The sequence below is a fragment of the Phalaenopsis equestris genome, unplaced genomic scaffold, assembly GCF_001263595.1.
Source record: "Phalaenopsis equestris unplaced genomic scaffold, ASM126359v1 Scaffold000121, whole genome shotgun sequence".
Lineage (NCBI taxonomy): Eukaryota > Viridiplantae > Streptophyta > Magnoliopsida > Asparagales > Orchidaceae > Phalaenopsis > Phalaenopsis equestris.
Genome location: NW_018164563.1, coordinates 812529 through 826457, shown reverse-complemented (window position 1 = coordinate 826457; position 13929 = coordinate 812529). Strand labels below are relative to the sequence as shown.

General features: G+C 31.7%; 1 protein-coding gene across 2 annotated transcripts in view; it reads left to right on the top strand.

Moving 5' to 3' along the window:
* Positions 1-9309: 9309 nt before the first annotated feature.
* The window catches only part of LOC110021107, a 27677-nt gene continuing 23057 nt past the window's right edge, over positions 9310-13929 (top strand). Inside the window, exons 1-2 of one of the 2 annotated variants that reach the window (XM_020719447.1) lie at positions 9310-9731; positions 9808-10280. In XM_020719447.1, coding sequence (XP_020575106.1) covers positions 9960-10280 — 321 coding nt within the window. In that variant the 5' untranslated portion in view covers positions 9310-9731; positions 9808-9959. Of the gene's footprint in view, positions 10281-13929 lie in introns of both variants that reach the window. The other variant, XM_020719446.1, reaches the window with a different exon arrangement.

The window sequence follows — 13929 nt, the reverse complement described above, 5'->3', positions numbered from 1 at the left end:
TATATATATATATATATATATATATATTAAACATCTTTCCGAAGCTGGCGTTGGGATTCTGATTATGGAAGCTGACCAGCTTCCAATGGGCAACTCCACAACTAAAATAGTACCGACAGTACTTAGGCGCTAGGTTTAGGCACCTAAGCGACCAGTGTGGTTAGTACACAGGATTTTGGTTTTAAGCTCATTTCAAGTGTGTTAAGTTGTTGGTTGTTTCTTTCTTCTGATTTCTTCGACGAGCATTCTGGTGATGGTGGGAGTGTCAAAGAGGTAGATTATGGTGATTTAGCTTGACTTTTGCGTCAGATTGGAGAGGGAACATTGTTGGTGTAAGTCTTGTAAGCTTCTTCGTGTGAGTTTGGAGAAGAAACTTGTGTGTGTCATTTGTAAATTTTTTTGAATTACATAGTTAAATTTGTGGTGGTCTGACTTTGTGGTTTTTTTCTCATTTTCAAGTTTTTTTCACGTAAAATTTTTGTGTGCTTTTTAGGTTGCTTTGATTGTGCTTTCTTAATTTTTTTGTTTTTGTTTTCTCGAATCCTGTGATCCTATTCCGTGGTGAAATTAGAAGGTGACTCTTTCGGAGAAAAAATCTTCCTTATCATATTGATTTTACTGAAAGTGTGAAACATGAGAAAAATCTTCTTTATCCCCTTCCGGTGGTCTAAGAAAGTTTGGCTATTGCACTTGTTTTGTTTCCTAAATCTAGTGATAAACCCAAGACTTAAAAGCTCTCTTTCTATTTTACACAAATGTAAAGGCAATATTTCTATTCCAATGAGTTTATGTGGTTAACTTTATCATTCCACTATGATCTCTTCTGAATTTCTAAGTTCATGATATGCTTTAACATTTTAAATGGTTAGATTAAAAGTAAATGAAGAATTCAAAGTTAACCCAACACTAGTTGAAAGTTTCACTATGAATCACAACAACAATGCAAACCAAACATTCCTACATTACAAAGAAGAAATTAGAGAACTACTCACTACTCATGCGTAAGCTCAACAACACATTCATTATATTAGAGAAAGAAATTATACTCAGAAGTCTACAGATGGAATCCAATTTAAAAAAAACAAGTTCAATGTGCGTACCTCCTTCCTATTTTATAATAGAATGATGATACACAAACAACAAGATTTACACACAATGAATCTCTAAATCACTCTCCTCTCTTCACTCAGACAACTTGTTGAATCTTGCTCTAGATTTCCTTCCTGTGCTCCATGCTTAAAATAGGCCAGAAAAGTCTTATATTCATTTGTATGGAGCCTTTATATACTTCTACCGACGAAGAGTCTCCAAACTTAAAAAACCATCAAATCGCATGAAATGGCGCTTAAGTGCTAGTCTGTGGTGCCTAGGCATTGTTTTATGGTGCCTAGGTGCCAGGCACAAAATATCTCCTTATAGCTTGGGTTTCTAGGCGTCCGTATGCAGCGCTTAGAGGCTCTGCGTGCAACACCTACTCATTGCATTCACGATGCCTACTTTCTGTACGCTCTGTATTTTGGACAAAATCTAAGAGGAAACTGGCGCCCAAAGGCAACACCTAAGTGCCCAATATATGCTACCTAGGTGCCATTATCGCGACACCTACTTTATAATTGATTTTCTTGCATGATGATCCTTCTCTTCTTCGGGCGTTTAAGCGCATAGGCATTAGGTCATTGGCGCAAACTTTCTAAGCTTTGGCACCTACTTTCCATGTGCACTGTCTAGGAGATGAAAATTGCTAAAGTTGAGCCTCCTTGGGACCTAGGCACCCAGTTCTAGTGCATAAGCGCCCAGTCCTGGAACCTAGGCGCAACTTCGTCACTTAGCGTCATTGTTGAGATATTTCAAGCTCTAATGAACTTCCTTCCTTGAATCCTGCAACACATCGCTATAACATTCAATAAAGCTTAAATTGAACATAAAATGGATAAAAATAAGACATCTACTAAACACATTTCTTATGCATGTTAGCAAGTTTTCCTAAATCTAGCTCAACAGGTTTACTCTCTCTCTCTCTCTCTCTCTCCTATGGTTATCTTCCTCCTCCTTCTAACTTCTTGCTCTAATAACTCATCATTGATCCACCCTCTGCTCCTTTGGATTCACTTCATTTTTTATTGGTTGTGTCCCTCATTGAGTTTTTCAACTGTCTGATTTGATTTTCAATACTCTTTGTGGCTCCAGCTTGGCTTTGTAATTGGTTCTCCAATTGTAACAAAATCTCTCCTAAAGATGGTCCCTTTTTCTTAGGGTGGGCATTAGAAGTGAATGTAGTGGGTAAAGTTGTCTCTAATTATTATTGTCTTGGTTATTCCAACTATCTACGGGGTTTGCTTGAGTGTTCCCCCACTTCTAGTTTCCTACACTTTGATTATAGTTATTGTTCCATTAGACATTATTATGATTTTTCCAGCCTGAGTTGTAGGTATAGGAGTAAAGGTTATAAGTCTGGTTTCCTACAACATTCACCTTGGATTTATTACTACGCTTTTTAATTTTCTACAACCAATTGAGTTGATTTACCATTCATAGTCAATCAAGAATAATTTTTATTTTCTAATTTGCTTTGATAACTTATAAAAACTAATCACTCTATTAGTTCATTATAAAGTTATATGAATTATTAAAATAAATTACATTTTTTTTAATTTTTCTCTTAAGATTGAAGAAATTCAAATAGATGTATCCTACATTACTCAAATAACTATCAACTTTTCTCCTATATTCTCTAAGGAACCTTTTGAAATATGTACATAAAATTAAGTTTGCAAAAAATGCATGATCACTATACCTACTCAATTAAGCTGATGGAAAGTGAATAACGTTTGAAAATTGAACTTGAACAAAATATTGTAAAAAACTTAATAAATAAAATCTACAAACACATAGTACAAAGAGACTTAGCTCATACTCGTTTTACACATAATCAAACAATAAACTTGCATTTATCATAAAATATTAGAGTACAAAAAGGGAAATACAAAAAAGAACTAAGATTTCATAAAATTTTGGCTCTTCTGACTCTCCTAAATGATCCATCAAAATTCTTCTTTGCTTTATACGCCACTCTTTCTACTCACTTACACTTTAAGTTTGCACTCACTTATAAAATCCCCATGTACTCTAGTACATATCATAATTACTATAACTACTCCAAAAATTGCTTCTTAGCTATCAATCACATTTTAAAATATATTTGAAATCATTCTATTGGGTCATCATACTACATTGATGCAGACTAGCGCTATGGAACTCAAAACATAATATTATGATGTTATGCTCTGTATCGTTAAGGTTTTTTTTTTCAAGATATGGTGATGTTGTGCTCCTCTTCAAGCCCTACAATGCTTGGCTTATAATGCCACAACATTAAATATTGGCTCTACGACGTCAATCTTTTGGTTTTCGTTCTCATATCTAGACATCATTAGCATTATAGTGTTATTGACCTAGAGTTGTGATGCTTATCCTTTGTGATTATGGTGCTCTAATTTTTGTAGTGAGACGATGAGCTGTCAAATGATAACCTTATTTAGCCATCATCGGCACTGTGAAACAACTAATTGAGTGATGTGACTCTGTTTTTATAACATTGTAGAGCTCCAAACACAAAGTTGAATTGTTGCACTCTCATATTTTTTTCTTCAAAATGACACTACTAGCACTATGATGCTTTGACTAGCGATGTGACACTATTCCTCAAAATTTACTTTTTTTCCATCAAGTCTTTTACCCATGTCAAAACTAATTTAAAGATTGTAATAAAACTATTAAATAACACAATTTTATACACATTTTAACTTTAATTATTTTTCACTCAATTCACTCAAGCATGTAGAAACTATGACAATAAGATAGGCTATATAGAGCTAAAATCTATATGATGAGGTGTCCAATAACTATAAATAAATGGAGTTTAGTGCTTGATAGGATAGACCATTACTAATACAACACTTAGGTTTTAACCAGTATAAGCTTACTTTAGTTTCTTTTAATAGAATTTAGAAGATATTGCATCTTCTACTTTTTAAAAATTAGGAAAAAGATATGGCCAATTCCATTAAGACTTCAATATCACTGACCTAATTATAAAAATAATGTTATGAACTATTATAAAATAAGGACCACTATTATCAGTGTGACTTATTGATTTTCATCCTTTAAGTTTTGTCAATCCAATCAACCTAAGATATGCTAAAATAACATAACTTCATATCGAGGCATCAACACATCATTGGTAACAACTCAAAGTGATAATTCCTCCTTTAGAAAGCTATTATTCAAATTTAACTCGCATATCAATAAAATATCAATAAAAATTAGATATAAAAACTAACACCCAATTAATTTTCCATTACTAACTCAGTAGATCATAAGTTCACAATGATTTTAAACAAATGATTTGGTACTATGATCATGTTTTATCGTATAATGGTCCAAAAAGAGCACTTCATAAAAACTGAAAGTCTCTAGAAGATTATAAAATGTTTCACACGTTATTATTGGATTGAAAAGCCATCAATTTAGGAATTTTTTTTATAAAAATTGGCAAAATCCCTTTATGATTAAAAAGTGATGGTCTTTAAATAGTCAAACTAATGAAGCTCTAAAAAGACCATAAACAACTCAATCCTTATTAACTTTAACTACTTAATCTCAATGAGAACATAACATACTTGTACTTTAGTGTTTGTTTGAAAAAACTATCAATCCTTGTAAGACCTTAAATGCTCGTGCCTTACCACTAGTTTGAAAATTTTTTCTTTAGAATTATTGCTTGCCACCCATAGCAGTCAATTACTTCTAACTCATTAGAATGTCATCTTGCAATGACATTAAACTAATGATTTGATGCATCATCTTGCAATTTTATTTTTCCTCATATATAATACTACAACCATTATACTTGAGAACAAGTTTGCATTAATTAAATTGGTATCACTACATTAAAGTTGAAGATGTCAGCTAGATCATGACATTACAGAGTCGTAACCATAATATGAACTAATACAAATATAAAAAAAACAACTCATAATCATTGTCATGCTTGGGATTTTACCTTTCTTAGTAGCTTTAATTTTAATGGAGTGGTCAAATGTGAACTTCAACTACGTCAAGTTCCTATCTATGTGCCATCTTGAATTGGCTAGAGAATTCATATGTGGTGAATGTGTGTTAACTATTATAGAAGGTAGAACCCATCTTGGTTAGGAAACTTGAGGAAGAAGACAGAAAATAAAAGAAAACTTCTAAAGCTTCACGAATTCCAAAAAGATGAAATTTTAAAACTTAAATATAAATGTGAAAATGTGAGGGCAAGACAATAATTATGCAAATAATTATGATTATAAGGCCATTATACAAAATAATGTTTTTAATTAAATAAAAATTTTATCAAACCATTCACATCAGATTGGCAAAACAATAGAAATAATTTTTCATTGTAATAGATAAAGGAAAGAGTATAGTGACTTTTACAACTTATCTTTATTATATAAATAGCTTCCTCTATTAATAAAAGAAGTAACCGAAAACTAAAAATTAAAATTGTTGACAATTTCAAGAGGAATTCAACCACTTTAGAACAAATTCAACCCTAGTCATAAATTGATCAAACTTTATAGACTCAAGATATCTATGAAAAAAATCAAAAGCTTATCATTTATGTGAAAGATTTCTCTTTTCATTTCATCGAAATAATTTTTCAATTAAGATATTTGGTGTGAGAATTTACCTTATCAAAATTGAAGCCATATTTAAATTATTTTATCATGAAAATAACTCATTACTCTTAAAATTTCCACGTCCACACTTATTTTGGGGTAATAAAAGTAGTTGTGTATTCTGGAATTATCTCTCTAAGCAAAGACACTGGTATCATTTGTCTCAATAATTTGGATTTTGAGAGGAGTGGCAACACTCTTCTCAGTTTTGACTTGAATTTGATCCAAAAAGCATGTATACAATAGAATACACATAGTTCAAGTAACAAAATGCGAACATAATGTTCCAAACAACAAATAAATTTATACATTCAGTAGGTGGCCTTGCCACCCTAACTTTAGGATTGCCAAAGTTTGACAACTTAGCAAGAGGAAGGACGATATCCTCAGAAATCTCTTGCAAAGAATTGATCTTTCTAAGAAACATTTGTGCAAATATCATCAACTATATTTGACTTCACAACAAACCTTTAATTAAATGTGTTGATCAACAGATCACCGTTCGCTCATAAGTTCACTCAGAGTGACTTGGAATATAAAATCAATTCATTCATATCAAATTACTGGTTAAATTAATATTATGAACACATTTTCCAAAATTACACACTGAAATATTCCAGGGGATTGATAAGACGCTCATTCGCTTGAATTTGTCTAGCTCATATTAAGGTAATGAAGGTTCTATCATATTTTGGGAGTCTAAAGTCTAAAGTAGTTGGGGTCTCAACATCAAACAATGGCTTTATAACAGGCAGACATTCGACAACAATTGAAGACCCTATAATAGGGTGAGTAAAAGAAGTCCCATCCATGGGGACTTACTCATATTTCTCAATATATACTTTAGCTCATTCTCTTTCTCGAAGCTCTCAGATTTCCTGCTTTTGCTAAAAAGGGTGGCCATCAGATTCACTCATGGAATGATGATTTTCTCAACTAGAGCATTCTCAATTTTTCACGAAAAAAAGAACAAGCATTGGATTAAAAAGAAAAGAGAGGGATTGTTCAACATTACGGAAAAGTAATAATACTTTACCTTCTATTTATAGAGAATAACATTGGACACAAAAAAAAGAAGTCAAAATATGCTAACGTCATAAATAAATGCATATATTTCAATGTTGCTATTGTTGAATTTATAAAGATTTTATTCTTTTATTTTTTTCTAGTTTCACTATGAATGAGATAAAAGAATCAACGACTCAAATATGTATAGTCAAACATTCTAAATCGACCCCAAGCTAAAACATTGCACCTAAAGTGTGACTGAAATCTAAGCCTATTTTGAACATTTCAAGACAACATAGTAGAGCTCGACTAGTGAGATGACTTCTAACAAAATAGTTTAGTTCATCATCTCGATTCAATGGATCGACACAGCCAGATAAATTGGCCAATCAATTTAATCGATCAACTCACCAAGTCAATTCGACCATCTAGTTTGACAAATGAACTCAACTCAGAGACGTGGCCAATCAATTCAACAATTAAATAAGTGGGCCAGCCCTGCTAATCAATTTGGAAAATAAGCTTGAATTAATCTCGCCATTAGGCTACATGCTTAGCTATTTCATTTATTATTTATATACATTGTACTCATTATTTCCATGTAGCTACTTATGTAGCATACCTAAAGCTAACCCTAAATCTATAATAGTGAAGACCACCTCAATGGAGCTCTCTATAATAGCTACTTCATAATCAAAATTTGACCTGTTTTCTCTATCTCATTGAAGTGTTGCTTGTATTGTAAAGTCAAAATATAAGTAAATAAAAAAAAGTGTATGTACCAATTTGTAAAAACGATTTTCAGAATTGAAAAGCAATAAATAAATGTGATAAAGATGTATTTCACATTTAAAAAAATATAATCCAATTATTTCTAATGTGATATTAAATATTTCTTTTATATATATATATATATATATATGAAAGTTAAGATGCTAAATATGTAAATGCATACAAATTTTGTGATATGTATGCAAATAACCCCAAAAAACTAAAGAGAAAAAATCTATAATTGAAGCGTTAATTAGGGTGGTTAAAAAAGCTCGTCATTCGCAAAATTTGATTCGTTGTTAAACAGACAGTTGAACGCAACTAATTTTTTGAGCCAAACACGAACATGTGTTTGTTCGTTTATGTTCGACCCATTTTGACTCGAAGTAATTAAATAATAATATTTACTTATATCACTTTTATGTTAATTTTCTATATTGTATTTAATAAAAATATATATAAGAGATTTTGGTGATATAAATGTAAAAAAATAAAGTTTAGGTGCTAGATATGTAAATACAGAGGAATTGAGTCCTTTGTGTGTGGATCCCAAAAATAAAAATAAAAATGCAAAGCATCATGTTTTATGTTTGTCTAGATGTTAAATATGTAAATATATAGGAATTGGCAAGTATGTATATAAATGCACCCGCCCCCGAATCGGCTAGTATGTTTTAAGTTTGTAGGTCATATTCGACTCATTTTGAATCGAAATGATTAAATAATAATATTTACTTCTATCATTTTTATGTTAATTTTTTATACCATATTTAATAAAAATACATATAAGAGATTTTAGATATATAAATGTAAAAAAGTAAAGTTTAGATGTTAGATATGCAAATACATAGGAATTGACTCCTTTGTGTGTAAATGCCCAAAAAAAAATGTAATGCACCATGTTTTATATTTGTTTAAATTGGTATATATATAGGAATTGCTCGGTCCATTCTCCCGTTCATATCCCACATTTAGGGTTTGTTTGGGGTAGCCGCAGCTTATTAAATAGCATATATTAAGCTACTGAAATATAATCAGATGTTCGAAAAGTTGCGGTGATTATTACAATTTTTTTTTTAAATAAGTGAGACCGTAGCTAGAAAGATGTCACTGCACTTAGCCCAGATATGTGAGAAAACACAAATTTCAACGATAACTTTTTGAAAAAACTGTCAAAGACAAAACTGCGGTGTGGCGCCACACGCTCGCTGTACCGCCACCCCAAACAAACTTTTACTCTTACATTTATTTAGTCCAAAACATATGGGAAAATTTTACTTACCACCTTGGAGAAATAATTGTATGGCCCGATTGGCCTACTTGGGAATTCTTGCTCAAGAGCTTAGCCTGAGCTCATTCAAGCTAAAATCAAGCAAACAAACGAGCAAGTCTATTTCGAGCCACGCATGAACAATTTCGAACAACTTCAAGCGATATTGAGCCAAACAAGATCAGAACCCTTACGAGTCTATTTCAAATACGGGCCGATTTCATACAGGCATTGATCCAAACAAGTCGAACTCGAACAAAAACTCTTAATTAGGATTCTAAAATAAATTATAGAACTAATTAGTATCACATGTATAAACAAAAAGTATATGTTTTTATATTTCTATTATAACAAAAGCAACAATCAATAAACCCTAATTTTAAAACTCAAAATTCATTTAATATTTATAGTCATCTTTCTATTTCTATGAAATTAAAATCTTTCAGATTCAGACATTTATTTAACTCCAATTATGATCCTATTAAAATCACTTTATCAGCAAAAAATTCCATAAATATGAAATAAACAAAAAAAATCAAAGATTCTTCCTCCGCAAAAGCCCAAAAGCAAACCTCAGTTTCAATGCGTATGCAACGAAAGAACGATTGTGTAGAAGCCAATCTACTTCTCTTCTTTTACACCAGCGGTGCGTGAAAGGAAAAGCTAGGGTTTTGCCGGATTCACATGTTCTGCGTGCAGCGCTATGGAAGTTGTCTGACTTTTTTTGATCTCGGATCGAACCATTGTAAGTCCTGTCATTCTGTGGCGCCGGAGAACACTGGCGCTGAAAAGAGGAGCTGTTGCTGACTGTGCGGATTGTTTTCGGTGCTTCGATCGGCGCTGTATGGGAATGGGTTCGCTGTTTGGAAATCCTTGTTTTGGATTTATCTGATTGAATTATTGGGGCTGTTTTGTCAGTTTGTTGGGTGGTTGGTTTGATAGTTGATCGGATTTTGGTTGGTATTCCTTTGTATTTTCTTGTGAGTCGGATATATTAAATTGACCAATAATCAAATTAGGTTTTGGTTTTAGAATGCGTGTGTAGAAAGCTCCGAAACTTCTACTCGGAAGAGGCGCTTCTTTGAGCTAGATGCTGTGGGAATCTTACCAGTTTATTTGTTTTCAAGGAAATGGGATTTCTTTGAATGGTTTGAGATAGTGCTGGTGTGACTAAAGCTGGATATATGGGTGAGATTGGACTGTTGAGTCTAGGATGGAAGTGGTTGAAATCTCAGAAGCAGGCTTTTGTGGGAACCCAAGTTGCACTGGGCTGCTTAAGGGATAGGCTTGTCTTTCTGATCGACCAGCATTGGCCACTGGTATGTAGATGGAGTAGGAACCTTGGGAAATTTTTTTTCGAGTTGATTTGGCTATGGAGGGATTGTGTTGTGAGGGGTCTAACATCGTTGATTGGTCTTGGTTCGACGGCACTGTTTGTGATCTTTTGGAGCTCCTTTCTTAGTTTGGCATCAACAGTTTGCCTTTTTTATGTGCTTCTGAGCATGGTGAGCTGTCTATTTTTAGTATGTTGTGCGGCTAATTCTTTGAATTTGCATTTATTTTGCTGCTTTTTATAACCAACTAGATGAATAAATTCTTTCTCTATGTATGAGTTTATTTGCAAGTTCATTACTATATAACTTGACATTGCATTTTTTTTCTTGAAAAATTTGATTTTTAGTCATAGCCTTCAGACCTTTTTGCAAGTCTTGGCATTCTGGTGGAAATATTAGATCTTCACTGATCTGTGTGAATGAATAATTTACTGGCTTATTTTGTCTGTTTGATAAACAAGCTTGGAATATGCTAAATTTGTTTGGTTTCTAGTAGAGATTAATAACATGATCTAGGTTGGGATTACCTCAGATACATATGTTTCGGTGACTTTAAAAAAGGATCTAAGAGTTTGTTAAATTTACAACATTGTGAATATGTGTAGTGGATTTTCATGAAATTCCTTGATTGTCATCTTCTCGGAAATGGTGTATTAGTGTGCAGGGGAGATTTGATCTGCCTAGTTCATTTTAGACAAACTTATGATTACTCACTATGGCCTGGATTTTTCAGAATCATCAAGTTCCATCTACTGTAGCTATGTCTATAAACTTTTTTTGTCATTTGAAATGTTGTTTGATGTGTTTTCATGAATTTGTATTGTTCTAATTTTGGAGATATATCGTTAAACCCTCTATGATGCAATTTTAAAAGTTAATTCTAATCCTATATTTGGTCAATTCCTCTTCTCAGCATTCACCAGCTTTTTTGTCAAGATCTATGTCCTTATTTAATACAGCCTTCTCGCTCTGCTGCAGATAATTACTTTCCTCAAAGTGCCACTCTCATCTAGTTGTATAGCATTAAATTCTAATTGTTCTACAGCTTTGAACTTGTACGGAATTCTTTTATTTCTTCATTATTCTGAAATTTTTCATATTTGCCACACCGTTATGCTTGATTTTTCTCTAGTAGCCAATGCATGCCTATTGAAATTTGTTCCATATGACAAATTTCCAGTAACAAAATCCTTAACGTTCAAAGATTTTTCATCGATAATTATGTTATGATAATTTGTTTTTCGACATCTAAGTACAGTTTTTCAAATTAAATTTGGAAAAAAAATGAGGGAATTAGAAATTAAATTTTTTAATTTGGGAAAAGGGAGGGCAATAAAATAGCTATGCCACTTATAACTTACCAGTCCCTTATGTACATATGTCGATTATAAATAAAAAAAAAAATTGTAGGTTTTTCACATCTTTTGTGTTGACTACTTATTACTTACCTTGGGACTAAATTGGCTTTTGGGAACTGAAAGGTAATTGGGGATGCCTGGAGCTATTCGTACGATTACTTTGCGTGGTTGACTTGGATTAGCTCATCAAAGTTGATGTTTGCATGAATTTAGCATTTATCAGTACCTTTTAACCATTCCAAAAAGTGCGATATTATATCTTGGCTTATGATGTATCTATTAGTATTCGTTACGAATCTGGTAATTCTCTTTCTTGAAGATAAATAAGCAATTGTGTTAATTTGAATGCAATGTACGGCATTAGTGTGATAAGCAACATCTTATTAATTGATCCTTATCTATTTGATCATTAAAAATTTGTAAAGAAATTTACATAAGCATTCTAATAAACAAGACCTTTTCTGCTTAAAATGGAGAAATAATTTCGTCAAAGAATTTCAATTTGTATTGGTACTAGTAGGACTAAACTCTGAAAATCAAGAATTCTCATTTGATAGAATTATTTTAGTGTTCATTGCAAATCCTTTAGTTATTCCCTTGTGGCAATGTCAGGATGACTGTAATGAAATTTTGAAAGGGGCATTGAATTATCTTAGATAAATAGCTAGAGTTTGATATAAATTAAATTTAAATTGGAGCATAAACATAATTTTAAATTTCATTTACCTAAACACATTAAAATCTAGTTTTCTTTAAAACACAATTTTAATTTGCATTTTCAATCATTTAATCGTTAACTGATTTTTTTTCTTAAAATTGAAATTTTAATTTAATAGTGTATTAAATTTTTTTTAATATTATTTTAATTTAATTATTTAGTGAGCAATTTAAGTTTTAGGGTTTAGGGCTTTATAAAATTTTGTAATATTTAATAATCTTTGTTCCAGAAGATAAGTAAAAATTTAAATATTATAATTTAGCAGTGATTAGTAAATTTAAATACATAACTAATAAAAATTAAAATATATTTGTAAAATTAACAATAAATTTTTAAATTAGTAAACTTAGTAAAAGTTATCTCAAAAAATTATTTATATCAACATATATGTTAGCATTAAAAATTAGTAATTGCACATTAAAATTTTAGAGAATTACGTCAAGTTGTGCATTAAAAGTATTCTATAATTTTAAATTAATTGAGTAAAATTATAATTGAAATTAATAAATTTATTCTAATTGAAATTTCAGAGAATTACGTCAAAATGTGTTTTTCTTAGAAATAAGATATTCAACATAGGTAGGTGAGTTATTTTGATAAACTTTTTAATGAAGTTTCTAAATTTATGATCGACCTTAGTGATGTTAATATAGTTAATAATAATAAAATGTTTCATTTTTACCGTTGCATTAGTAAAAAAGAAACTGAGGAGGCTTTAAAGAAAACCAAGGGTGGAAAGTCTGTAGTACCTGATGATATCTCAATTGAAGTATTGAAGTGTTTAGGAGATTTGGGAGTTTCTTCGCTTACTAAACTCTTTAATATTATTTTAAAAACTAAAAAGATGTCTGAGGAGTGAAGGACAAGTATTTTGGTCCCCATTTTTAAGAATAAAGGGGATGGACAAGAGTGTGCAAATTATAGAGGAATTAAGTTGATGTGTCATACTTTAAAATCATGGGAGATGGTAATTGAACATAGGTTAAGACGTATTACAGAAATTTCTCATAATCAATTTGGATTTATGACGGGCAGGTCTACGATGGAAGCTATACATTTATTAAGAAGTTTGATGGATAAGTTCAAAGATAATAAGGAGAATCTACATTTGATTTTTATTGATTTAGAGAAAACTTACAATAAGGCTCGAAGAGATATCCTTTGGAGAGTTCTTGAGAAGAAAGGTGTTGATATGACTTATATTCAAGTCATTAAAGATATGTATACTCGAGTTGTATACTAGAGCTGTTACTTGTGTTCGAACTGAAGATTTTCTGACCAAATATTTTCCTATTTCTGTTGGATTACATCAGTGATCGACTTTAAGCCCATATCTTTTTGCTTTAGTTATGGATGGTCTTACTGGACATTTACAGAAGGATGTACCTTGGTGTATGCTTCTTGTTGATGATGTCCTCGTGGATAAGACGAGAGAAAAGCCCAGGAAAAACTTGAATTATGGAGGTCTACATTGGAGTCTAAAGGTCTTCATTTGAGTAGAACGAAAACTGAATACATGGAATGTAATTTTAGTAGTAGTAGCTCTAGTGACAGAAGTGTAACTTTGGGTGATCAAATTATTAAAAGGTGTGAACGATTTAGATATCTCGGGTCTATTGTTCAAAGCGATGGTGATATAGATGGGGATGTTAATAGTAGAATTCAAGTTGGTTGGTTGAAGTGGAGGAATGCTTCAGGCTTTTTGTGTGATAAAAAAGTACCGCTTAGACTGAAAGGAAAATTT